General features: G+C 41.5%; 1 protein-coding gene across 2 annotated transcripts in view; it reads right to left on the bottom strand.

Annotated features, from left to right (window-relative positions):
* Positions 1-912: 912 nt before the first annotated feature.
* Positions 913-25,689, bottom strand: part of MORN1 (MORN repeat containing 1) — a 249,449-nt gene continuing 224,672 nt past the window's right edge. The window contains exons 13-14 of one of the 2 annotated variants that reach the window (XM_072155971.1): positions 16,794-16,870; positions 913-1,158 (exon numbers count right to left, since the gene is read on the bottom strand). In XM_072155971.1, the coding sequence (XP_072012072.1) occupies positions 1,043-1,158; positions 16,794-16,870 (193 nt within the window). In that variant the 3' untranslated portion in view covers positions 913-1,042. The remainder of the gene's footprint in view (positions 1,159-16,793; positions 16,871-25,689) is intronic. The other variant, XM_072155970.1, reaches the window with a different exon arrangement.

Below are 25,689 nucleotides of genomic sequence, written 5' to 3'. Positions count from 1 at the left end.
TGAGTGTGGGGAGTTATTCATATATTTGAAAAGGTCACATGTTTCCCAAGGGTGGGGGGGAACTGCTCCTTTCCAGCCCCTCCCAAAAGGCAACTGCCTAGTCACACAGCACATGCTAATGAAAGCTACAATATAACATATCTTTTTTTCTGTAAAACCTATTTTGTATACAAAAACACTTTGGCAGTGTATGTACTATGCTCTGTGGGGACTGGGGGAGTGCTAAAAATGGATCTCCTGGTGACAGGTTCCCTTTAATATGTGTCTTCTTCATTTTTTTGGCGCTAAAAACTGGTGGAGAGTAGACCAATAGAAAATTGGTCTAGCCAAATATAAACCTTCACTCAGAAGTTGGCCGAGTGCTGAAAATCCAGTGGACAAGGTTTCTCCGTCCTCTGGTGATTAGTGGCCATTGCTGCGGCTCCAACATCTAGACAGAAACCAAAGCGGCAGAGGTAACAACACTTATACTATAGAGTATGTTATACTATAGAGCAGTGATGGCTAACCTATGGCACTGGTGCCAGAGGTGGCACTCAGAGCCCTTTCTGTGGGCACTCAGGCCATCACCAGAGAAGACTCCAGGCATCTTCCTGCAGTCCCAGACAGCCCAGGACTTGCTGTGCACAGAGGTATTTTGAAGTGACAGCTGGAACTGGGACTATTTTCTGCTTTATTGGTGTCCTCAGGTGCTGGTATCAATGAAAACTGTGACAGAGAAGGGAGTATAAACCACAAATTAAATTTCTGTGTTGGCACTTTGCGATAAATAAGTGAGTCTTTGTTGTAGTTTGGGCACTCAGTCTCTAAAAGGTTCGCCATCGCTGCTATAGAGTATAACAAATTTTTTTTAAGCCTGTTTCTGAAAATTTCTGTTTCTGTTACAAAATGTAAAAAAGAAAGACAAAACATAGAACAATATGTTGCCACAATGTGGATTTATCAATAGATCTTACAAATTCATAAAAGAATAGAAGAGACATAAAACATTAAATATAATATTCAGTTCACAGCTGGAATATGCAGCATCTCAGACGTCCATTTATTTTTTTCCTTTGTTTTTTTCAGGAACAATTCTAACAAGTTTAAAAGCAGTTGGAAGAGCGATTCCCAGGAATGGTGGACTGGTTACATCTTCTACCATCACAACATACTCCCCTAAAAAAAGAAAAAGACAAAGAAGTTGAGGGGATGTGATTATGGACTGACCTTAGGTCCTACACAAAATGCAGCCAGTGCTATTTGAAGACGAGCAAAAGACAGAACTATAACTGTAGTCGTAGTCAGCCAAACATTGGCATTATTTATTGTTCCTGCTAGGAGTTTCTGGAGATTTGCTGGAAGGAGCATCGACACAGGTTGTGCCTCGAAAACATATCATCAGTAACATAGACAGCTCCATTAGATGCAGCACACATATTATCTGATAGCACTGAACCAAAATGTATCGATCCTGTATTGTTATGGGTACATTGTAAAGCCAAGTTTTGAATTGTTCCATCCATAGGTTACTGGCTGTACCCTTGAAGTGTCTTCAAGAAAATTTGGGGAAAAAGGTAGATGTAGATGTGGTACTTCTATCTGGGGGTGTCATGGTAAATGCTGTGCCTTTTTCTAGTTCATATAAGTTTCCTGATTTTACTATTCTTTTGTTGTTTTTTTGGACCACTAAACTCCACTTCAGTGATGAAAACTTTAAAGGAAACCTTCCACCATGGATCTACCTAATAAGGTACCTCTAATGTATGTAAGAATAGCCCTTTTTAGTGCTTATCCTTTAGTCCCCTGTATCTTTTTTAATCTTTAATTGTGGTAATATGCTAATTTTCCAAAGAGGCTACTTGGGCGTGTAGTAGCCAGAGCTGAGGCTACACTCCACATCCCAGTAGCCTCCTTGATCCTTCTACACAGATATCTTCAGCGTGCAGCTAGGAGGAGCGCTAAGAACTCCGTGCTCCAGGGACGAGGGAGTGCTGCCCCGGCTCTGCAGAACTCTGGCTTCGTGGACGATGGCGTTTAGCTTCTTGTTACTGCACGATGAAGATATCTGGGTAAGAGGATCAAAGAGGCTACTGGGGCATGGAGTAGCTGCACTGTGTAGCCTCAGCTCCGGCTACTCCATGCCCCGGTAGCCTCTTTAGTAAATTAGCACATACCACAATTAAAGATTAAAAAAGGGGACTAAAGGGGACTAAACGATTAGCCCTAAAAAGGGCTATCCTTACATACATTAGTGGTACCTACCACCGGATCTACCTTAATAGGTAGATCCTTGGTGGTAGGTTTCCTTTAAAGAGATGGTCTCTCATTAGAAGGACCATTAATATCTGATGATTGGCACCTCACTAATCACCTGTTAGCTAAGCATAATACTAGTGGGATAAATTCAAGCTAACGGGCCCCAATGCAAAGTCTATGCCAGGCCCCCAGCTATAATGTATGGTTTATAGTAATAGTCTTCTCATATGGGAAAGTGACACCTTATGGACCCGCTAAGCCTCCTGCGCCTGTTTGTGGCCACATCCTCTCAATTTACACCCCCTGCACAACAGCTTCTTGATAACTTTTAGTTAGTAGAAGGATTACAGCTCAATGTCAAGTAGAGGGGTTAAAGTTGCAGTACTCTGTAGGCAAACAAACCTATAACCCTGCCGCCCTGGGCAAGACACTGCCTGGAGGCTCCTAGATGTGCTCCACTACTTGGAATCTCTCAACACATAGAAAAGCTTGATGATGCCATTGAGTCATTGCCGAAGGTGAGTCACTTTGGTAAGTCGGCATTTTCAAATGTCTCAAGAGCAATGGGGGAGCTGTATGAGAGAGGGTAAATAGCATATTGGGTCCTCTTTAATTTTATTTTTTGGTCTATTATTCCACTTCCATAGAAGAACACACAACTTAGTTATTTCGTGGCGGCATTACGGTCGATCACTGGAAATGAAGGCAGTTTCTCTTCCAGCTTAGGCCTCTTAATCAGAATTAAGATTCCCAAATAGACTTCTATCTGTCTTACATCTTGTAGTGACACTATATCAGCGCCTGTGAACTTTTTGTGTTCTCTGTTGTAAATTTGAGCGGGTCCCATTGCGTACAGTCTCTTACAATGACAGGCATTCTGTAGTGTAAAAGCATTTTGGCATTCAGCGCACCATTTCTTTCATGTGGCAGATTTAATAAGCACTAAATTAGAATAAATAGCGAGGAAGGGGCGCGGTAGTTCCAAACTCCGTAATTGCCCCACTCTATGCGAGGAATACGTAATGAGAAGACAGATGTCCCTGATCTGGAAGCACAATGCTAATCAAACACCTGTGATTAAAGACGCAGAAGAAGCCTCTCTATTAATGCTAATCAGCGGTAATCATACTATATCAAGAGCAGAGCAAACAGGGTCCATTATTAGCAGCGCCGAATCTCATGCGCACCCGGAATCTCTAGTGTTTATATTTTCTTTATTACCAAACAAAATGTTTTCAATTACCTAAATCAATTCACTCCAGCACAATGAGCCCCATCTTTACGGTGCCTTATGCAAATGTCAACGCGTCTCCAAGGGAGGGGACTGCAGTTCACAACAGGAACTGGCATTTATTTATAGTTTCAATGCGTCTTTGCAAATAATGACGTGGGGCTGAAGCATTAGGCGTTTATACGGATTGCGGCACATTTATAGAGACGGCGTCTAGCGTTACGGTGGAGGTATAATTCCTTATACCGGCGATGTATTCATGGGGTGATCTTTGAAGCAGTCTATTTATACAAAGTGATAAATTCTAGTTGTCCATACTAGGCCAGAGAAACACACTGCATATATGATAAGGGTTAGCCACACAGGATCTGCCACAGCTACCACACAATTTAGGAGCACGGTAGCTGGAAAACCCCTCCTCAGTGGTCAGTAATGGACAAGTCATCTTCTACACAGATAGAGGCAGTGTTTCCACATACTGTAGCTTTCTGTAAAAAAGCTTCCAGTCTACTAGCTTATATATTTGAGCGTAAGCCGAGGTACCCAATTTTACCACAAAAAAATTTGGAAACCTATTGACTTGAGTATAAGTCTAGGAAGGGAAATTCATTTGTCACAACCCCCACTCAGTATATAGCTAGCCAGCCCCCTACCCCCAGTATATAGCTAGCCAACCCCCTGCTTCCCAGTGAATAGCTAGCCAGCCCCCTGCCCCCCAGTATATAGCTAGCCAGCCAACCCGGCAACAGTATATAGCCATCCAACCCCCTGTCCCTCAGTATATATATTGGCAGCCACCTGCTACCCAGTGTATAGCTAGCCAGCCCCCTGCCCTCCAGTATATAGCCTGCCCCCCGCTCCCCAGTATATAGCCAGCCCCCCAGTTTATAGCTATCCAGCCAGCCCACCCCCAGTATATAGATAGCCAGCCTCCTAGTAAATAGCCAGCAGCACCCAATATATAGCCAGCCCCTACCCCAGTATATAGCCATCCAGCCTCCTGTCCCCAGTATATAGCCTGCCAGCTCCATGCCTCCATTATGGGCAGCACGGAGGCTGAGTGGGTAGCACTTCTGCCTTGCAGTGCTGAGGTCCTGGGTTTAAGTCCCAGAGTCAACATCTGCACAGAGTTTGCCTGGGTTTCCAATGGTTCCTCCGGTTTCCTCCCACACTCCAAAACATACTGGTAGGTTGTTTAGATTGTGAGCCCCATGGGGACAGGGACATTATTATTATTAATAATAATTATTATTATTATATAGCCTGCCAGCTTCTGTACCCCAATATATAGCCTGTCAGCCTCCTGCCCGCAGTTTATACCTAGCCAGCCCCTCGTCTATAGCCTGCAACAGTAGAGGGTCATAATATAGATATAGAGATTCTGGGCGGTAGCCAAGGGCATAAACCTTCAAGCTGGCCCATGGATACCCAAATCACCCACCAAATGTTATACTCAGAAGGTCTTCACCCATGAGTCCTCGTACATATGTTCCTGCTCTCAATAAACATGTACAACCAACATCCTCAACCATCCTCCCTATGTGACACCATAGAGGAGGATTTGGCGCTCGTTTGATTTTAAGCCCCTATTCAGCTGGTGCCTATTATTCTCTCGAAAGAGGACAACTCAGCCTCAACCTTGCTACCAAAAATATACTTTGTTTTAAAAAGATGCCCATAAAGGCAAAGCTGACCAAAGCCCCTGATCATCAATGAGTACAGCTGGATGATCTCGGGAAGGGGAGGGGGGAGTCCAGACTGGACATGTTTAAATACAGCATAAGTGATCCCTTGTTTTTAGGTAAATAAGGTAACACCCAAGGTGTCTGGCAGCAGCTTATTCCTTCTTGACGAAAATATATGCACACTTGGTCAAAATGAGTATGTATATATATATAGGTAGAAATTAGCAAATCTATTATGTCAAATCTTTAAAAATTGACACTGCCCACTGCTGTCAATCATCCCAGAGATCAGGGATAGGGGTGGGTGATGGGTGGCAAGAGGACTAGAGTTTCCAGGACAATTGCAGTAACATAGGTCTGAACCAAATAAATTCTGAACAGAAACAAACTTTTTGACAAATTCAGCGAATCTTTGGCGAATAGAATCTTGATTTATTCGGCCATTTCTATGTATGGAAGATCAGACAGCGTCAGCTTAATGCTTGTTACAGTCCCCATATTCAAGGCTTATGGGAATGTTAAAGAGAACCTGTCAGCAGGTTTTACCTCACTAAACTACTAGACCCCTCGGGTAGGGTATGAAATGTCCTTTATACAATTCAGTCTTTTACGTGAAATCGCAACAGTTTACATATAAAAAATCCCCCCCCCCAAACTCAGTCAAATGTGACTCTTCTTCACATTTTCATATGAAATGAGTCAAATTTAGTGGTTGCAGGTGGTTGGTCACTTCAGAAGCCCCTATGTCCTGTTCTATACCACCTATAAACATGCTTCTTTGTCATGTTAAAGGGAACCTACCACCCGATTCTACCTATAAAGGTAGAAGGGGTGGTAGGTGGATGGATGGGACGTGAGGATAGCCCTTTTTTGGGCTAATCCTCGCGTCCCGGGTGTCTTTTACAAAACTTTATTATATCTATATGCAAATTTTTTTATGCGGCTACTTGGGCGTGGAGTAGCTGGACATGAGGCTACTAGTCACGGCTACTCCACGCCCCAGTAGCCGCGTTACTCCACCTACCAGGTAATCTTTGGCACGCAGCTCCTGGTAGCTGCGCACCCTCGTCCGAGTCCCCCGGCTACTGCGCGCCGAAGATTACCTGGTAGGCGGAGTAACATGCCCCAGTAGCCACATAAAAAAAATTTGCATATAGATGTAATAAAGTTTTGTAAAAGACACCCGGGACGTGAGGATTAGCCCAAAAAAGGGCTATCCTCACGTTCCATCCATCCACCTACCACCCCTTCTACCTTTATAGGTAGAATCGGGGTGGTAGGTGCCCTTTAAAGATAAGGATGACATTAACTACTGGCTTTGTGAGCTACAGAACCAGAGATACAGGCAGCCAAAAACATACATGGAAATGGAAGCTGCAAATAAAGATCCAGTTAGTTCCAGCCTTTTTCTTTAACTGCCTCATATCCAGATCTGTAGCTCGCAGAACAGAAAGCTGATGTGATCTGAAAGACAGGTTACTCTAATATGCCATGACAAGCTTGTTTCTAGGTACTATAGAACCAAAGATAGGGGCTTCTACAGTGACCCACGGCCACTAAACTTGACTCATCTCATGTGAAAAAGGGATTAGAAGAGTCATATTTGTCTGACTTTGGGGGAGATATTTTATAGGTAAACGGATTAGATTTCACATAAAATAGGGAATTTAGAAAAGCCAATTTATACTCTACCGGAGGGGTCTAGTAGTTTAGCAGAGTAAAACCTGTCGACTGAAGCAGCGTCATCCACAGCCCCAACAACTGTTTCTGCTAATGGATGCATCTGAGCCCCGGCCGTGCCAAAGTGCAAAGGAATAATGATTATGTTTAGACAAGATGGACAGACATGAAGGATGGGTGAGGAGAAAAGGCTTAGTAAGCTCAATGCTTTCAACAAGAGAAAGGAATTCAGTGCCCAGCTATGAGCCAGGATTCAATCAGCTTCAAGCAACACTTCATTCATCATGTCAGGTACACCCAGCAGAGTCACCCGTGTGTACTCTGTATGTGGGTGAGAGGTGGGACCGGAGCTGCACATTATCTCAGACCATGAAGGACTCTGGCACTATACAATACACTAGTCACCATTGTGACTTCATAGATAATGTGCAATGACTATTATCAGAACCATGTGTGACAGCTCCATTGTTTCAAATATATAAAATGGGTGTATATTCATACATAGAGTACATATATATATATATAGAGAGAGACGTCTCCTTGTGTTTCTCCGTTCATGTATTAATACTCAATAGTCATGAAATTCACTAGCTCATCGGTTTACATACAGTTTAATGGACATTAGAAACTGAGGCCCTCTTCCTAATGGGCACATGTGCGGCTGCGCCAAGGGTATGTCTGCTCCAATTATGGTCAAGCTACGTCACAATTATCACAGAGAGTATTCAGACCTGTGTGTTATAATGAGCCGTGCACCTGTGTGACATCACATGACCAGGGGCCGTTTTTTATCCACAGGAAGTAAACAATGAAATATCCTGATGAAGGACAGCAAGCAGAGATCTAGAAAACAGTGAGGACTTGATACAGAAAGTATATGGGAAAATTATAACTTTTCATTACACAAACAATATCAATTATTGGCTGAATGTGGACAACCCAATAATTAGAACAAGAGAATACAAACGGTATTGGATAGCCAGATGATGATATATAGATAGGTAGGTAGACAACAACAATAAAGAAAGACAGCACCTCCTAAAAAAATGGAAAATAAATATACAGTCTGCAGGTGAAGTCTCTCTCCCTACTGAGAGCGTCAAGATACTGTACATGCAAGTACAGAAAAGTAGGAAGTTCATTACTTCAAGGATCAAATATAAGCCACATTCTCACATGTGAATACTACACTAAGTCAGCACCCCCTAAACTATATATATATAGAGAGATCATACTAGTGTCACTAGTCACTAATAAAGATGAAAACACTAAACTTTAACACAGAAGAAGAAAAGTTTGCATGTGTCTGATGACAGAAATACACATAACAAGATGTACACATACGGCTCCACAAGACCTCAGCAGCCCTCTGTAATGTAGGCCAGGTAGTGCTAACGTGATGTAGGAGAACATATTGGATATCATATGTTAGAAGTTTTATTAAAAATGTAATGCATATGCTTCTTTATGATCTTTGGCACTGCCATGTATTTCTATACATATATACTGTATATCTATCAGTCTGGACTTACTCATTTATAGATTTCAAAAATCAAAAGGTTCTGAAACTTGAAGCATATGTCTACCCCACCAAAACAGAAGTGTATGTAAATTAATATGGAGCTAAATATTTGTAAAAATATATATCTTATCCATCATCTAGAGTATCTATCTCTATCTTTCAGGACACTTACCTGTCTATCTCATATCTATTTGCCATTTCTATTGATTGATGATTTAATCTAAATATCCAGCTTCCCCAGTACACCTCTCCACTACATTTTTAATAGATACCTTTGACATGACATTTAATAATATATATCATTCTATCTATCTATCTACATACTATACATACATTGGACTCTCTTATATCTGATGCCTGTCTATCTATGTCTACTTATGTTTCTGTCTGTCCGTGGCTATATCTACCTTTTCTAATTCATGCACAATTGTTGTATACATGAAATTTATCAAAATATGCACAATTGTTGTATACATGAAATGTAACTATGCTTACTATTTAGTACCTACCCTATGAAATGCACCATTACCCATCAACTAGCAATTTTTATTCTTTTATTATTATGTTTTTATATGAAAGTGGTATACGTATTTATGAAAATGGTACATACGTATTTAATTATATATAGTGTTACACTAGTAATTGGTCTATTTTACACTCTGGGACCAATTCTCTATACTTGTCTTTTTCTGATTAAAACTTTGTGAAATTATATGGACCTGAGGAAGGGAGCCGTACGCCCCCGAAACGCTTTGTCGGTTTATGAAATAAAGTGTTTCCATTATTGAAAAGCGCGTTTATTTACCCACAACGATTGATCTTCTATCCCGGCTCAAGTGCTGTCAGGATACAGGACACGTAGCTATATCTCACCTTACCTCCACCATATGGAACTCTGGACATATAGGGGCAGATTTACTTACCCGGTCCTGTCGCGATCCCGCGGTGCGATGTCCGACGAGGATTCAGGTCCGACACGATTCACATAGCTCGTGCGTCCGAGTTCCTGCATCCGTCCCTTCTGTGCCGAGGTCTGCCGGAGTTCACCTGCTTATTCCCGGTGCTTGTAAGTGTGTGTCTTGCGACACATTTCTAATTGTTAAATCCCGCACATTGTCCGACGGCCCGCCCCCCGATTTCTGTCTCGTGCAAGCGGGCGCCGATGCGCCAAAATCCGACCGCGTGCGCCAAAATCCTGGGGCAATTCGACGGAAAATGTCGGGAAACCAGACGAAAATGCGTCCAACGGACCCTTAGTAAATGAGCCCCATAGTGTCTTCTAATATGTTAGAAGACCTTTGATAGATCTTTGATGTGCTGTGTTATTTTCTTTTATCTGCTATATCTATGCATGTGGCACATTGCCCTCCCTCACTCCACATGGCTATATTCCGGTATAAATCACTCATTTATCACTTGGTTGTATAGACGCTTTTGACGTGGGGTTTAATAGTAGGCATCATTCAGTCCTGTGTTGGGGGAGGTGGGTAGACAATACAGCCTGGCATTGCTTGCTGCCATTCAGTTACATACCCCACATAATCCACTCATCTCCTGGCAAAGGGAGGAATGTTTTCCCATGGTAGGAATCCTACAATCCTGGATTTGGAATAAACAAGTATTCTTCATGCCTGGCTCCACAGTGGGCACCAGCGGGGCTACAACAATGGGCATCCCACATCAGCGGTCCCCACCTAGCTGGCAGACACGGGGGGAGCGACTTCTAGATAGATGGCTGTTCTCATAGAGACACTTTGTGATCTCCTCTATGGAAGATTTGACAATCATTTCAGTCATCAATTCTCCATAAGACAGCCCACACTTGTGACTTCTCCGCTGCTTTCTCAAGTTAAGACTCGAGACGTTTTTGAGAAGTGAACAAAGGAGCCTGAAGTTATGGAAGAGAGAGGTTAAAAGAAAAGAACAATTGTAATTTAAAGGTTGACAATAGATATGCAAATGGAAAAGTAACTTTCAGATCCTGTAACTAATTTAGGCATGTCATATATTAGTATGGTATGAAAAAGATGACGGCTTCACAATTCATCTCTTGTTCATTTCTCTTGTCGCTGCTTGTTATATGTCTTTATTATAGGTGGGCTATGTCTGTCGGACCCAAGCGACCATTATCTCAATTTGAATGTTTTTTTTAAATGTATTTCTAACATGTTTGAACCAGTTCCTTGATCATGTTGGAAATATGTTCAAAAAGCATTTAAATTTATAATCCATTAAACCTAAATGAGAAGTTATACAATCTTTGAGTACTCTTATCATTTAAGGCAGAGGTCCACAAACTTTTTAAATAGGGGGCCGTTCACTGTCCCCCTCAGACCGTTGGAGGGCCGGACTAAAGTTTAAAAATAAATAGCGGTACATGTGACCGCCCCTCAATTAATTATTTTATATACTGCACCCCCTTGTGAACTATTTTATATATTGGCCCAATGAATTGGGTCAATTAATTATTAAATATACTGGGACCCATTTCTATTAATTATTGGATATGCTGCCCCCCCCATTAATTACTAGACTGCCCCTCATAATTAATTATTTCATAGGCCCCTCCACCATTAATTATTTCATATGCTGCCCCTCTACCATTAATAATTTCATATGCTACCCCTCCTAATTATTTCATATGCTGCCCCTCCTAATTAATTATTTCCTATGCTGCCCCCCTAATTAATTATTTCCTATGCTGCCCCCCACCATTATTTCCTATGCTGCCCCTCATAATTAATCATTTTAAAACCATTTTAAAAGCAACTTTTAAAATGATGCTAATAAGACTCAAGGGCTCTGGAGGTGTTAACATAGCCCCTACATACTGTAGCTTCACAGGCTGTCACGCTGTCTCCCCTCCTCCTTGATAACTCAGGACTTGTGCAGTTGACAGCAAGTGCTCACTGCACAAGTGTGGAGAAAGCAAGGGAAGGGATAACAGTATAACAGCCTGTAAAGCTAGATCACAGAGAGGCTGGGATAGTTCATTAGGCTCATTATCATAATTTTACAGGTTGACTTTAGAGGAAAGGAGACCATGGATGACAAATATAAGAAGATTACCACAGTCTATCATGCTTGATAGATTTAGTTAAATTTAAAGTAAAGTTCTGTGATGTGCATTGGTGATCAACCATTCCACATATGAATTGAACATCTTGATTTTGAAGTTCTGCTTTCAATGTATCTAGGAGACATATATAATACCCTCAGTTATTTCATTATTTAAGTCTATAGACAGTTAATTTAGTTAAAAACAGGTGGGCAGAGGTACTACCCCTTGAAGAGCCTTTAATACTTGATAGTAAATGGACTGTTGGTGGAATGTAAGGAGTAGTGGATGTATCCTGCTAGTCAGAGGTATAGTAGCTGTAGAACAAGAGACCCTTTGTTATAAGTGGATCCAATATTGAGGCCAATTTCATGTCTACAATGAAAAACATATTCTTCTCTTTGCACGCCTCATGTATTGTTGGAGATCTAAATTTCCATATGTATCATGTCAAGAAAGTTTTCTACGATGTATGTTATTCATTTGGGGGCAGAGCGGATAAATCAGTGCATTCTTTATACAGAACGAAGAGACCCCCACCTGAATTCAGTGGTGGGAGGCGCTCGTAGAAAGGTTATCACACGCCACATGACCTATATTCTGTATACGTCCTATGTCACTGGCATTAGGTACAGAGCTGACAATCTACATTAAGGGCGTCAGTAGAAAATGCCATATAATCTGACTTCCATTGTACTGGAGGGGACAGAAGCAAGGATAACACACAACTAGGGTTGGCTCCAGGTTTCAGTGGGATTTATGAGGAAGTCGGATCCTCCTGATATATCTGACACGGCAGGAGGGGCAGAGTTTAATAATAAACTGGTGCATTATGCGTCAGCATATGATAAATCCCCCCCCTTCCCAATATGAATAAAGTTAGCACTACACAAGGGATCCCCAAATAAAAAAAAATTCTGCAGTCCACCATCAATCCCTAGTAAATACACCATAGTAGCCCTTGCATTGGGTTGTAGTCATTTGCTACACAACTAGGGCTCATTATTTTTTTTTTTTTCTTGTGACACTTTCATACAGAATCAGTCAACCCTGCAAAAATGGCCAAAAACTAAGACTAATCAGTGAAAATGTACGGCCACTTTAAAGATATTTTAAAAGACATTAACCCCTTTTCACCAGACCTTCTTGCATTTTGTCTGAATAATTCTAAAAGTACTTTATAGCCCCGCAGTTCATTAGAAATTCAAGGGGATCCATTAGGGCAGTGATGGCAAACCTTTTACAACCAAAATCCACTTATTAATCTCAAAGTGCCAACACAGCTATTTAAAAGACATCTACCATCAGATTACCTAATGATAGATGACTATTACATACCTCCCCTATCCCGTCCCAGTGTGTCCCAAACTTCAATTTACAAATTAGTTTATAAGATATGCACCAAAATCTCACCAGCTCTCAGAACGTGTATGGCACGGCCTGGGGTGAGCATATTACAATTATATTACAATTATATTACAGTGGAACCTAATTTGCATATCTTATAAACTTATTTTTTACAGAAATGCGGCCATACAAAGATATAACAATTGAATCTTGGGATACATGGGGGTGGGATAGGGAGGTACGTAATAGTCATCTACCATCAGGTAGTCTGATGGTAAATGTCCTTTAATTTATCGGCTTACTAAAGTAAGCAGCTCCTAGTGCTCGATCAAACGCCCCAGTGTTAGAGTGATAGCGTTACCGGAAACCTCCGGTAACGCTATCAAACACTGCAGCGGGGTACGATGTAATTGTCGGACAGCTCGCAAAGCTGTCCGACGTATTCATGAGGGGGCGGGGTTGGGGCGTAGCTAGGGGCGGTGACTACAGCATAGTGTGTGGCAGTCACTGCTGGCCTATGGAGCTAGTGGGGCGGTCCGGGGAGGAGGCAGCGCCTCGGACCGCCCCCTCATGAGTACTTCGGACAGCTTTGCAAGCTGTCCGATGATTACACTGTACCCCGCCACAGTGTTTGATAGCGTTACCGGGGGTTTCCGGTAACGCTATCACTATAACACTGCGGCGTTTGATCAAGCACTAGGAGCTGCTTACTTTAGTAAGCAGCTCCTAGTGCCGAAAATTTAGGTGACAGGTCCTCTTTAAGTTATTGCTCTCTGCTCTGTTGAAAGAAGAAGGGCAAATGTGGAATCCCCCTCTACGGGAAGAAACATGGGGTCAGCAGGACCTCCAAAGATAATCCAGTCCTTTCTACACCTTCTCACTCTTCCTGCATTCCCAAGCGGCCAAGGATGTGTTGTGATGGAGTTGCCTGAGACTGCAGGAACATTCTTCGAGTCCTGTCTGGGTAATTCTGTGCTGAATCCATGACTTGGGTGCCCATAGAAAGGGCTGTGAGTGCCACCCATGCCATAGGTTCACCACCACTGACATAGGGGATAACAGTCCAATGTGACACCTCACCATAAACCTCTTTTGGTATACAGAAGCTCAGCAGTGACATCATGTTGTAGCACCTACTACAGCCTACAGAGGCTGTAGCTGGATCTAGCTGTCAGCACAAGTCACAACAGAGCTTAAGGCTTGTGGTAATAGGAAGCTGGACTATAGCAGAGAAGGGTTTTTTTTTGTTTTTTTTTAAATGCTTTATTGAAAAAGTCGAATTAACACTACAATTACAATAAAACATATTAATCCCTATACGTTATATATATTCTCACGTTAAAGGTACCGTCTATATCAGCGTTTCTCAACCTGTGGGTCGCGACCCCAGAGGGTGTCGAACGACCAAAAAAACAGGGTCGCGATCCTGTTATGTTTTTGCCGCGATTCGCGGCAAAAACGGAGTATAACATGTGTGATAACTCACTGCTTGAGGACCTTCCTGCTGTATACAGGGGAAGCTTGAGGACCTGTGGTGATGTCATCATCACATGATCCTCTGGCTCCTCCTCTATACAGACTCCTGCGGAACAGACTGCTCTGTTCACAGTGAGTAGAACCTGAAGCAGCAGGAGGGGAAGCACTAGAACTGGGGGCAGGAGAAGGGGCAAAACTGGAGACAGGAGGGGGGGACACCAAAACTGGGGGCAGAAGGGGAAGTACTAGATCTGGGGGCAGGAGAAGGGGCAAAACTGGAGGCAGCAGGGGGGGACACCCAAAATTGGGGGCAGGAGGGGAAGCACTAGAACTGGGGTCAGGAGAAGGGGCAGAACTGGAGACAGGAGGGGGGGGGGACACCAAAATTGGGGGCAGGAGGGGAAGCACTAGAACTGGGGGCAGGAGAAGGTGCAAAACTGGAGGCAGCAGGAGGGGGACACACCAAAATTGGGGGCAGGAGGGGAAGCACTAGAACTGGGGTCAGGAGAAGGGGCAAAACTGGAGACAGGAGGGGGGGGCACTACAACTGGGGCAGCAAATGGAGGAACCAAAACTGGGGGAGGGGGGACAGTATTATAGTAGTTATAGTCTTGTACACAGGGGGCAGTATTATAGTAGTTATATTCTTGTACATAGGGGGCAGTATTATAATAGTTATATTCTTGTACATAGGGAGCAGTATTATAGTAGTTATATTCTTGTACATAGGGGGCAGGATTATAGTAGTTATATTCCTGTACATAGGGGCAGTATTATAGTAGTTATATTCTTTTACATAGGGGGCAGGATTATAGTAGTTATATTCTTGTACATAGGGCGCAGTATTATAGTAGTTATATTCCTGTACATAGGGGGCAGTATTATAGTAGTTATATTCCTGTACATAGGGGCACTATTATAGTAGTTATATTCTTGTACATAGGGGGCAGGATTATAGTAGTTATATTCCTGTACATAGGGGGCAGTATTATAGTAGTTATATTCTTGTACATAGGGGGCAGTATTATAGTAGTTATATCCCTGTACATAGGGGGCAGTATTATAGTAGTTATATTCCTGTACATAGGGGGCAGTATTATAGTAGTTATATTCCTGTACACAGGGGGCAGTATTATAGTAGTTATATTCCTGTACATAGGGGGCAGTATTATAGTATTTATATTCCTGTACATAGGAGGCAGTATTATAGTAGTTATATTCTTGTACATAGGGGGCAGTATTATAGTAGTTATATTCTTGTAATATAGTAGTTATATTTTTGTAAATAGGAGGCAGTATTATAGTAGTTATATTCTTGTACATATGGGGCAGTATTATAGTAGTTATAGTCTTGTACATATGGGGCAGTATTATAGTAGTTATAGTCTTGTACATGGTTTGGGGTCACCGCAACATGAGGAACTGTATTGCGGGGTCACAGCATTAGAAAGGTTGAGAACCACTGGTCTATATAGTCCAGAATCTTACTCCAGTAGTCCACTAGTTTATGACACCCAAAAGAGACATGTAAGAAGTCCGCTTTCTCCAGGAGACACCTCAGGCATCTTGAATCAGCCCGAAGTTGTGTGTAATATAATTGATGGATAAAATTAAATTGTACCATCCTGTAATTCCAAGACAGTCCGATACCCCTATAGCACAGTTTCCAATCTTCCGCTGATATATCCCCACTTGCACATGCCATTTATTCCTTGAAGAGTGAACTACCCCTTTCACAATCCCCTGCATAATATATTTGTACATCTTCAAAATCACCTTATTCCTTAAACTTGTGCAAATCAAAAATTCTATTCCTACGACTGTGCATAAAATGAATCTATCTTTAATAAACACAGAGTTATATGCATGGTGTAATTGCGTGAACCGGAAAAATCCCGAATCCATCCCTAAAAAACGAGACGAAAATACATTATACTCACATAACTGTGTATTATCTAAAATTTGTGAAAAAACCTAACCCCTTTTTAATCCAATACCCACTATCCGGGATGGATTTAAATTCACCAAAGTGAAAATTTTCCCATATTGGGGTGAATCAGAAAATACCCTCAATACCCTGGAATTTTTTATATACCCCCCAACATTTATCAAGCAAAACTCCAATGTGAATATTCTTAGAATTGAGAAGAAGAAAGTTAAGTATAAGTTTTTCCTAATTTTTAAACAACCTGGTACCAGCACTCAAAATTTTGTAAATTCCTTTAATGTCTATATTTTGGGCTCTTTATTGTTAGATGGGTGGTGCCAGAGCTGAAGTAGAAAGCCAATCAGACATAAGAGTTCCAACAATAATGACAATGATTACTGAGGAAATGTAGGTAGGTGGTGGAAGGTCCTCTGTAAATGTTTTCTATGAGGTCTGGAAATGGGTTAACTTTTGGCTCCCCAAAAACCTCAGAATGAATCCTCTGTCTGTGGTTGGTGTAGCAGCTTAGCTTGGGTGATGGGGCTATCCTGTAGTATCAGACACAGCCTACAGAAACGGTCTATCTAATCTCAGACAACTTCCATACTAGACACATGATAAATAAATACCTGTTCGGGCAATGGTCATGTTGTCCACCGTCAGGTTTTCTTTTTTACCTTTACGCTCTTTACTGGGGATCTCAGATCTGAAACAGAGAGACAGATAATGTAACACATCCTATCCATTTGCCCCAAATAAACTTTTCGTAGGATAAATCTATTAGATAAAGGAGATTATTAATAATTAAACCCTCAGCATTATTTAGTGGAGGACACTAAATGTCAATCAAGTGTGAGAAAAATCCACATGAATTACTGCCGAGATCTAATTATAGACAATGGCCTGACAGTAATTAACTTCCTTTTCCCTTGTGTACCTCTTAGCATGCCAAACTAAATCAGCGGCGACCTTGTAGAGCCCCGGGGCACTGTACACCTCCTGTACTGTAACAGTGCACTAATCCCATCTCCAGACTAGAAACCAAAGGCTCCTCTCCCTGTGGATCCCAAACAGCATTAATAATAACCTCACACCCGGCACATACTTGGGGATTAGGGAGATGCATTAATAGCGAGTGCATGAAGGTCTACCTGGGACTGCCCTGAATATCTCTCAGCAGAATGCAGGCTGTTGTATAGACGCCAATCCTTGTATAGTGTCCTGGGTCTGTGGTTTGTTCCATTTACTATCATTTATCATTTGTAAATTGTGGGGAAAAAAAAACCTAGCGGGTGTGGATGGATTGTAAAGCATTGTTTTTCTTCTGGATGGCAGGTATATACTTAGTCAGCACCGATGTAATGTCTAGGTAGATGGATAATACACACAGAGATGTCACAATACAGAGATAATACACAGTGATGTCACCATACAGGGATAATATACACATTTACGTCATTGGGGCAGATTTACTTACCCGGTCCATTCGCGATCCAGCGGCGTGTTCTCTGCGGTGGATTCGGGTCCGGCCGGGATTCACTAAGGTAGTTCCTCCGGCGTCCACCAGGTGGCGCTGCTGCGCTGAAGTTCCACAGAATGCACTGATCTTCACCAAGCCGGACCGAGTGAAGGTAAGAGCGAGTTCCGCAACACTTTTTTTTTTTAAAATGCGGTGGTTTTTCCGAATCCGTCGGGTTTTCATTCGGCCACGTCCCCCGATTTCCGTCGCGTGCATGCCAGCGCCGTTGCGCCACAATCCGATTGCTTGCGCCAAAATCCTGGGGCACTTCAGGGGAAATCGGCGCAAATCGGAAATATTCGGGTAACACGCCGGGAAACCGCGAATCGGGCCCTTAGTAAATGACCCCCATTGTGTATAAGATCTGTGTCACTTCATTGATGTCACTATAGAGATAGTAAAGACACTTATAGAGTACAGTACTGATGCACATATCACAAAGATATTAAATCCTACATTGAATTAATTGTTAAACTGAATTCTATGATAAAACTTAAGAAATCTAAGGAAAATGTTGTTTCTCACCATAATCATTAATAGTTCCCTATGTCTGAGCTGATACAGACCCTCTTGGTTAATAGGCTTAAAGGGAACCTGTCAGCAGAAATTGGTCTAAAAAAAAATATGTTGTCAAGCATTGTTCTAGATGAGATTTCTTTCATGACTAAGCTTAGTGGCATCATCCTGAAAATCAGCTTTGAAGTGAGATGTATAAAGTCAGGGAGGTGGAGAGTTTAACATTAAAGACAAGCTCTTCCTGCCTCTGAAACCTCCTACCATGTGATTGATATCATGCGTTGTACTTCTGGAGATCTGATCAATGATGTCCCTGCACGTAGGTCCATCAATTACAGTGAAACGGGCGTTTTAAGGCAGGGAGAGTTTGACTTCAGTGGTAAAATCTCAGCCTTCTTGCCTTCATAAAACCATTTTTTATTGGTTTATTTTCTGGATGATGCCACCACACTGGGTTATGATAGAAGCATCATCTAGAAGCTGCTCAGCTCTTTAACAACATACTGCTAGTGGTTTATCAGGCCACTTTCTGATGACAGGTTCCCTTTAATAGCGGCTGCTATCCCCATTACCCTGGTAGCTATGCCCATAAAAGCCACTGTACTTCAGGTGGATTTTGCAGGAGTGGAATTTGATGAACTTCAGCAGCAGAGACGTCCAAAGGGAATTGTAGGTAGTCAGCACTGAGTGCATAATGTTATACTGTATAGGTACATCCAAATTTATAAACAAATTGCAAAGATAAAAGTTTATGCTGTAAAGTTCTATAGAATTACTGTTTGTTTGCACCTGTACCCCAAATAATAAGAATACAGCCTCACAATAATAAATTGAATATCGCCATTTCTTCACACCTCCTCCACTATTCCACCTGGATATCTCATCCCGCTGCAAGTAAAAGCCTCTATTTCTAAAAGACTAAAAACTTAAAAGAACAGTTTGTGTTGCGTTTTTTTTAGCGATCTCTGTGTTTGTTTTTCTATGCGGTACCTTATAATAGCCCGTGGCAACTTCAAACACAAGAATCTGCTGTATGTTCAACTGGTTCATTGGCATTTCAGACAGATTGTCAGTAGGAAAGGTTTCTCCCACCTCTACCTGACAAGGCTTTAAAGAGATAGGGAAAAAAAAAACTGCATAGGGTTGCAGAATCCGATTCATCACATTAAAGCGTGTGAATTGTTTAGTTTTTCACATTCCTCAATTCACAAGCTGGAACATATGGCGCACAATTACAGCACGCTATTCCGATACACTGACACAAAACATGATTAAACAATGCTCCTTCCTGCTGCCATTCACTGATAGGTGAACTCTCCTTATTCTCCGGGAGCCTCATTAATTTGGAGTCCGTCTCACAGACAGATGTCAGTTTCAACAGCGCGCGGTTTCACATATTTTTATAATGTCTCGCTGAAAGATGTTAGAACTTTTTCCATAGTAAATAACATTTCTGACCCAGATTCCACAGCCTTCGCTCTTTAAATGTTGATGTAACACGGTATTAGGAGTTCAGGAGCCGTGGAGTTTCACCTTTGGATAACCTACGTGTAGATAATAGGGAATTGATGAATTAACAATTCCTCAGATTTTGTATTTTGTTTAGAATTTTTCTTTTCAAGCGCAAGTTTTCCTATCATAAGCCGTCAACAGATGGAACGGTGCCGCTTTATATTACGGATAATCTTATATTATGGTCACATTTAATGAGGACTTCTGACCTCTGGCGAGTTATTTCTGCGTTATTAAAAAAGACCTTTCACCAAGAGTCATTTATCTTAAGCTCTCCTCTTATATTTGCAACTTTTTTTTGGCACATATGCATATTCGTGACCAAAAATTAGCAACTTTTCCACTCGCCGTGGAAGAATTTTTGATGTCGACCCTGATATATTGTTAAAATCTACCTGTATGAAAAAGTTGCAATTTTGGCACAAATCGTTAAAAAAAGACGCAAGCAAACTCCAATCCCGATCAGGCGTAGGAAAAACTTTAGAAGTTGTTATGGAAGAGCTTTCCTCTTTTGTGTGACTTTTTAATAAAAAGTTACAAAAACCCCACGCAGAAATGTCCTGACAAAAGATAAATGACCCCCTTTAGGTCCTTTAATAGGTGATCCACAAATTCCAATGCAGTGGAATCTTTTCAATCAGCGCTCACAGCTTTAGTACCCAGTAGTGTGTATTTGTGATGTGTATATGCTGTGTGTGTGTCAGGTGTGTGTATATGTTTTATAAGCGTGGTGCGTGTTCATAATGTATGTGTGTGGATTCGTTGTATGACTGTATATGTTATTGTAGGTAAGTGTGTTTGCATATGTCATGTGTATATACTCTGTGTGTGTATATATAATGGGTGTGTATAAGAAGTATATATACTCTGCCTGGGGAGATCAGTAGTGTTTGAGAGCAGTGCTCAACTTTAATTTTAATGGCCGACAGAAATGTGTAGCACACCATATGTTAAAGGTGCACCAAAAAAAAGTGGGGGAGTGAGGGACCACCAGATTCATGAAGAACAGGAGCCAGAAATCATGAATCTTTACACTGATGTATGCAAGCAAACTGCACAGGTAAATGTGCCCCTGTAAGTCTGACTCTACACTGGTTTATTCACAGACACTTTATTAAATCTTCCCCATAGGGTCCCAACACTAAGGGAAGATGCACAGTGAAAATCATCCATGTGCCATCCATATTTAGATGCACTACATGTTAAAGCTTGAGACTGAAGCAAATTGGCCACGAAAAGAGGAGGTTAATGTTCATCATTTGGGAATAGTGTGGGCTAGAGAAAAAAATTCTGATGTGCCAGAATCAGAAGAGCAATACTTATTTAAGCATGAAAAGAGATGGAGTTGGTGAAAGGTTGAATACTTTAATTTCCGATGAAATAACAATACTAGAGAATCTATTCTTGGAATTGTGTCCAGTCATTGAGGACAGTATGTAGGGACACACCCAGTATCAGACAAGCCCAACAGAGTACCCTATGGTGGGCCCAGGCTCTAACCCAATAGTGGGTTGGGCAGAAGACAACCCAACTACTTAGGTTTATTTACTAGGGGTTGATGAAAGGTGGACCCCCAGAATAATTTTATCTGGTGGGCTCAAAGAACTCTAGCCTGATACACCCTAATGACAAGTGGAATAGTAACACTCATTTGTCGTTTTATATATAAATTTTCATGAGGAACAACACAAAGCAAAGTTCTGAGAAAAAAGACCACAGAGATGATATTTTATGAGAACAGATGTTTTAGGACTGGATAGAATCTCCGAATAATACGCACAATACAGTACACCGGGTATTGTAATGTATCATGAAAGGGATCACTGCTTACAACTTTGAGTCTCTAGGAGACACAAAAATAAAGGGTTTAACAGAAAAACGAGATCAAAATATTTTTATTCATAAAATGTTCATTCATTGTACAAAATAATAAAACACAAAAAAACTGCACATATTCAACATTGTTAAAAAAAAGCACAAAGATTAAATGTTATAAGCACAAATTATTTTCGTTTCCAATACACCTGAAAAGGATGGATAAAAGTTAATCCTAATCTCAAATGATGTCAAGTACAACTTGTCCAAGAAAAAACAAGACCTCAGATAGAAAACTTCAATGGGTTATGGCTCAGCAACTGCAATTAGAAATTAATCCACAATAAAAGCCTTAAAAGTAAAACTGAAACAAGACATAAACAATATCTGGTTCTGTGGAAGCCCCGGCATCTGGAAGCTCAGTGATCAATGCCAAGTCAATACCACTGTCTGGATCATTCATCATCCCGAAAATCTGGATCCTCACTAATCGATTCATAGACAGAAAGATATACAGATTATTCCCAGTGCTGCTCTGTCCTGTGACTAAAATACAGCTTCATCCCGTTGTAATGGACCACAGATAAATTACAGCAGATAAAGCACCGGCCCAGATGACTGTCACTGATTACCGGGAGCCACGAGACTGCACAGGGGAATGTGCAAACGCCAGTGTTAAAGGGGAAGTCACAATGTGCAGCTTATGGGAGTAAATGTAACAAGAAAAGCTGCACAATCATTAGTTATTCACATGTATCAAAATAATGCAGGACCACGACAGTGGAGGCATTTATCAGGAAAACAGCATTGGCATTTATTTCTTAAGCAGGGGCACAGAGGGGTCCTTTTTTGTTCAAATAAGGGGAACAATATCCACCCTTCTTGCATATATACAGGCGGTCCTCTACTTAAGAACATCCGACTTAAAGACGACCCCTAGTTACAAACGGGCCTCTGGATTTTGGTATTTTACTTAAAGAGAACCCGTCATGCAAAATTACCCCCTAAACTAAATATATTTTCATAAACTGCCATTAGAGAGCATTGCCTCTATCCCTTCATTGTCCCTCTACATGCCTGTAAACCTAAGCAATGAGGTCCTAAAGCTGTATGCAAATTACCTGTGAAATGTCCAATGAAGCATTAGCATATTCAAGCTGTCCACTCTATTCATGAGTAGGAGGCACAGCCACACCCCCAGTGCTTGACTGACAGTCTGTATAATGGTGTGAGGCTGTATAATGATGTGGCCACGCCCCCTGCAGCCTGTGCGTGCATGTGTGTGTGTGTATAGGAGAGATACAGCAGCTCCAGGCAGCCATGTTACAGCAGAACATGTCAGATTCATGTGTAGCTGATGTCTGTGTCTCTCACCTGTATATTAGGAGGATGCAGCATGTCAGCAGATGCAGCACAGACACCAGCAATGCTTTATTATACATTACACACAGACATGAGCAGGGGGAGGAGAGGGGAGGGGTAACAGGGGTGACATTCCTGCCTCTGACCATGTGACCAGCCTCATTTACATGATAAAAAATAGATGATTTTACAATGAATAATGTATGAAATGACTAGATAAAGGCTGGGATGGGATCCCTGTGAGCTGCTCCAACAGGTAGAGGTGACAGGACAAGTGACACAGACCTGATGACAGGTGTCCTTTAACTTTAGCCCTAGGCTACTATAAACAGTTATAACAGTTATCAAAGGTGTCTGCAAATAAGCTTTATTGTTAATCTTGCCTCTTATGGTAACCCAACATTTTTAAAATCCAATTGTCACAAAGACCAAAAAACTGGAGTTACAATTATAAAGTATACTGTTCCGACTTGCATACAAATTCAACTTAAGAACAAACCTATAGAACCTATCTTGTACGTAACCCACCCAGGGACTGCCTGTATATATATATATATATATATATATATATATATACACACACATCCTATTTTCCTTATGGTGATGCTGTAAAAGATGCAATGTGACCATAGTGTAAATAATAATAATTCCTTTAATTATTTAGCGCACACAGATTACGCAGCGTTGCACAGAGCTTTCCTAATCAGTCCCTGTCCCCAATGTGGCTCACAATCTAATCAACCTACCAGTATGTTTTGGAGTGTGGGAGAAAACCAGAGGACCCGGAGGAAACCCACGCAAACACAGAGAGAACATACAAACGCTTTGCAGATGTTGCCCTGGATTGGACTTGAACCGAGGTCCCCACAGAAGAGGCCAAACTGTCAGAGCGAGTGTGTGATATAATGAGCCGTGCACCAGGGACCGTTGTTTAGACCCCTTTTTTTTTGATAAACCCATAATTGCCTTTTCATGTAAAGTCCTAAAAATCCTGTCCCCTGTGTGGCCAAGATAATGCAGGAGTCTCATTACAAATTGACGCTTATGAATGATACACTGTAACAAAGGATTATGAATGGAGTGTTGGTAGTCTATACATGGAAATAGTTGAGCAAAGAACTTATAGGAGGAATGGAAAGATTGGACCCATTCTAATTAATGGTTTGGGTCCCAGAAATGACATCCTGATTATAGATGGGCGGACCCAATAGTCAGATTCGGCCGCCTGACCCATAAATATTGCCGGATTGACTTCTGAACAACCGATCTGGGAAATTGATGCCCTAGTGACTAGCCATGGCTATAATTGGCCAGGGAGAGTCCCCAAGGCCAGTTATAGCCATGGCTAGCTGCTATGGGCGTCAATTTTTTCGGCAATATGACCGGGTCAGGAGGTCGAACTCGTTCGTCGAATCCGACCATCGAGTCCGCTCATCTCTAATCCTGATCTATAAGACATATATCTCCATCCTTTACCATTAGTTTTTCTGGGATCTAAAGACAACTTTAACTCAAGTTCTGTAAATGGACACTTTTTAAGTTCCTATTACAACCTATAAACTAAAGAAAGGGACTAAAAATAAATCCAGTAGAAACAAGCATTGCGGATCAGTACTCATATCCGGCAGACTAGGGTTTGACAACCTCCTCCTTCTCCTGTAACAAACAAAGGCTTGTAATTTACACAATGTACTGTATAGAAGTTGCAGTAAAGAAAAACTTTGCCATTAAAAAGTCTCCAAATCTTGATGTATCTTTTAATATAGAACATAAACATCCTGTGCCGCAAAGTTCCAGCATTTGTTTTCCGTTGTAAATGAAGAAAGTTCTCTTTATATGCAAAAATTCCACATCTTAAATACGAGGGCCTGTAATAATAATCCGTTCCGCAGGGTGTGCAGTAAAAGGATATTAGAATTTACAAGCACCTCGGCTTCTAAATGAGTGAAATGAAATAAAAGAGGCTGGGTTATGAAAAGGTCAACAAAATATCATATTTAATGTAGTCTCCTGGATGAACACACTGAGTGCATTTAGACCAGGATTTTACCACTCTCCTTAAAAGCAAACCCATTTTCCAGCCTTCTGGAAATAATAGCTGTAGCCTTGAAAATCTATTGATTTCTATCCCCCTTAAAATGGCCTGGAAAAAAAAAAGCATCAATATTAAAATTAACAAATATGGAACAAAAGATTTACTGCCCGGCACAGATCAGGATAGATGACGCTTTTATTGGTATTAATGCATAGGGCCTATAGATTAGTGAAGAAAATAAAAAAAAAAAGGCCATTTCTTCAGGTAGTGACATTACCAGCTCAAGGTTGGCTGTAGACTACTAAGACCTTATTTTAAAGGGATTGTACCAACTACTTAAAGGACATCTACCACCGTTTTCAGCTTCTTCCAGAGCCTCTGTCAGAGCCAGAAAATAAGGTTATAAAAATATGCAAATGAGCCGGAATATTTTGGCTCCTCCTCTACCTAATTAGTAACAATGGGAAACCCATTTTCTGGATTGCTTGGGTTCCAATTCCAGAATCAGTAGGGGTCCCAGCAGCCAGACTCTCACAGATCAGTTTATCCAGAGGACAGCGTTTGATTGGGGTATCTTAGACCCACCAGATAAAAGAGCTCCAGGACCCATCATCCTCTAGGAAATAGGGTCTTCTAGCCTCCAGGGTCCCCTAGAAGTAAGGTCTACTAGCTTCCAAATTAAGTCCAGTATGAGGTTAGAGTCTGGGCCCACCGGAGGATTCTCTGGTACTCTGGTGGGCCAATCCAACACTGCCTGTGGATAAGG

Source organism: Engystomops pustulosus, chromosome 6, assembly GCF_040894005.1.
Source record: "Engystomops pustulosus chromosome 6, aEngPut4.maternal, whole genome shotgun sequence".
Lineage (NCBI taxonomy): Eukaryota > Metazoa > Chordata > Amphibia > Anura > Leptodactylidae > Engystomops > Engystomops pustulosus.
The sequence above is the reverse complement of the archived record's forward strand: the minus strand, read 5'-3'. Positions and strand labels throughout refer to the sequence as shown.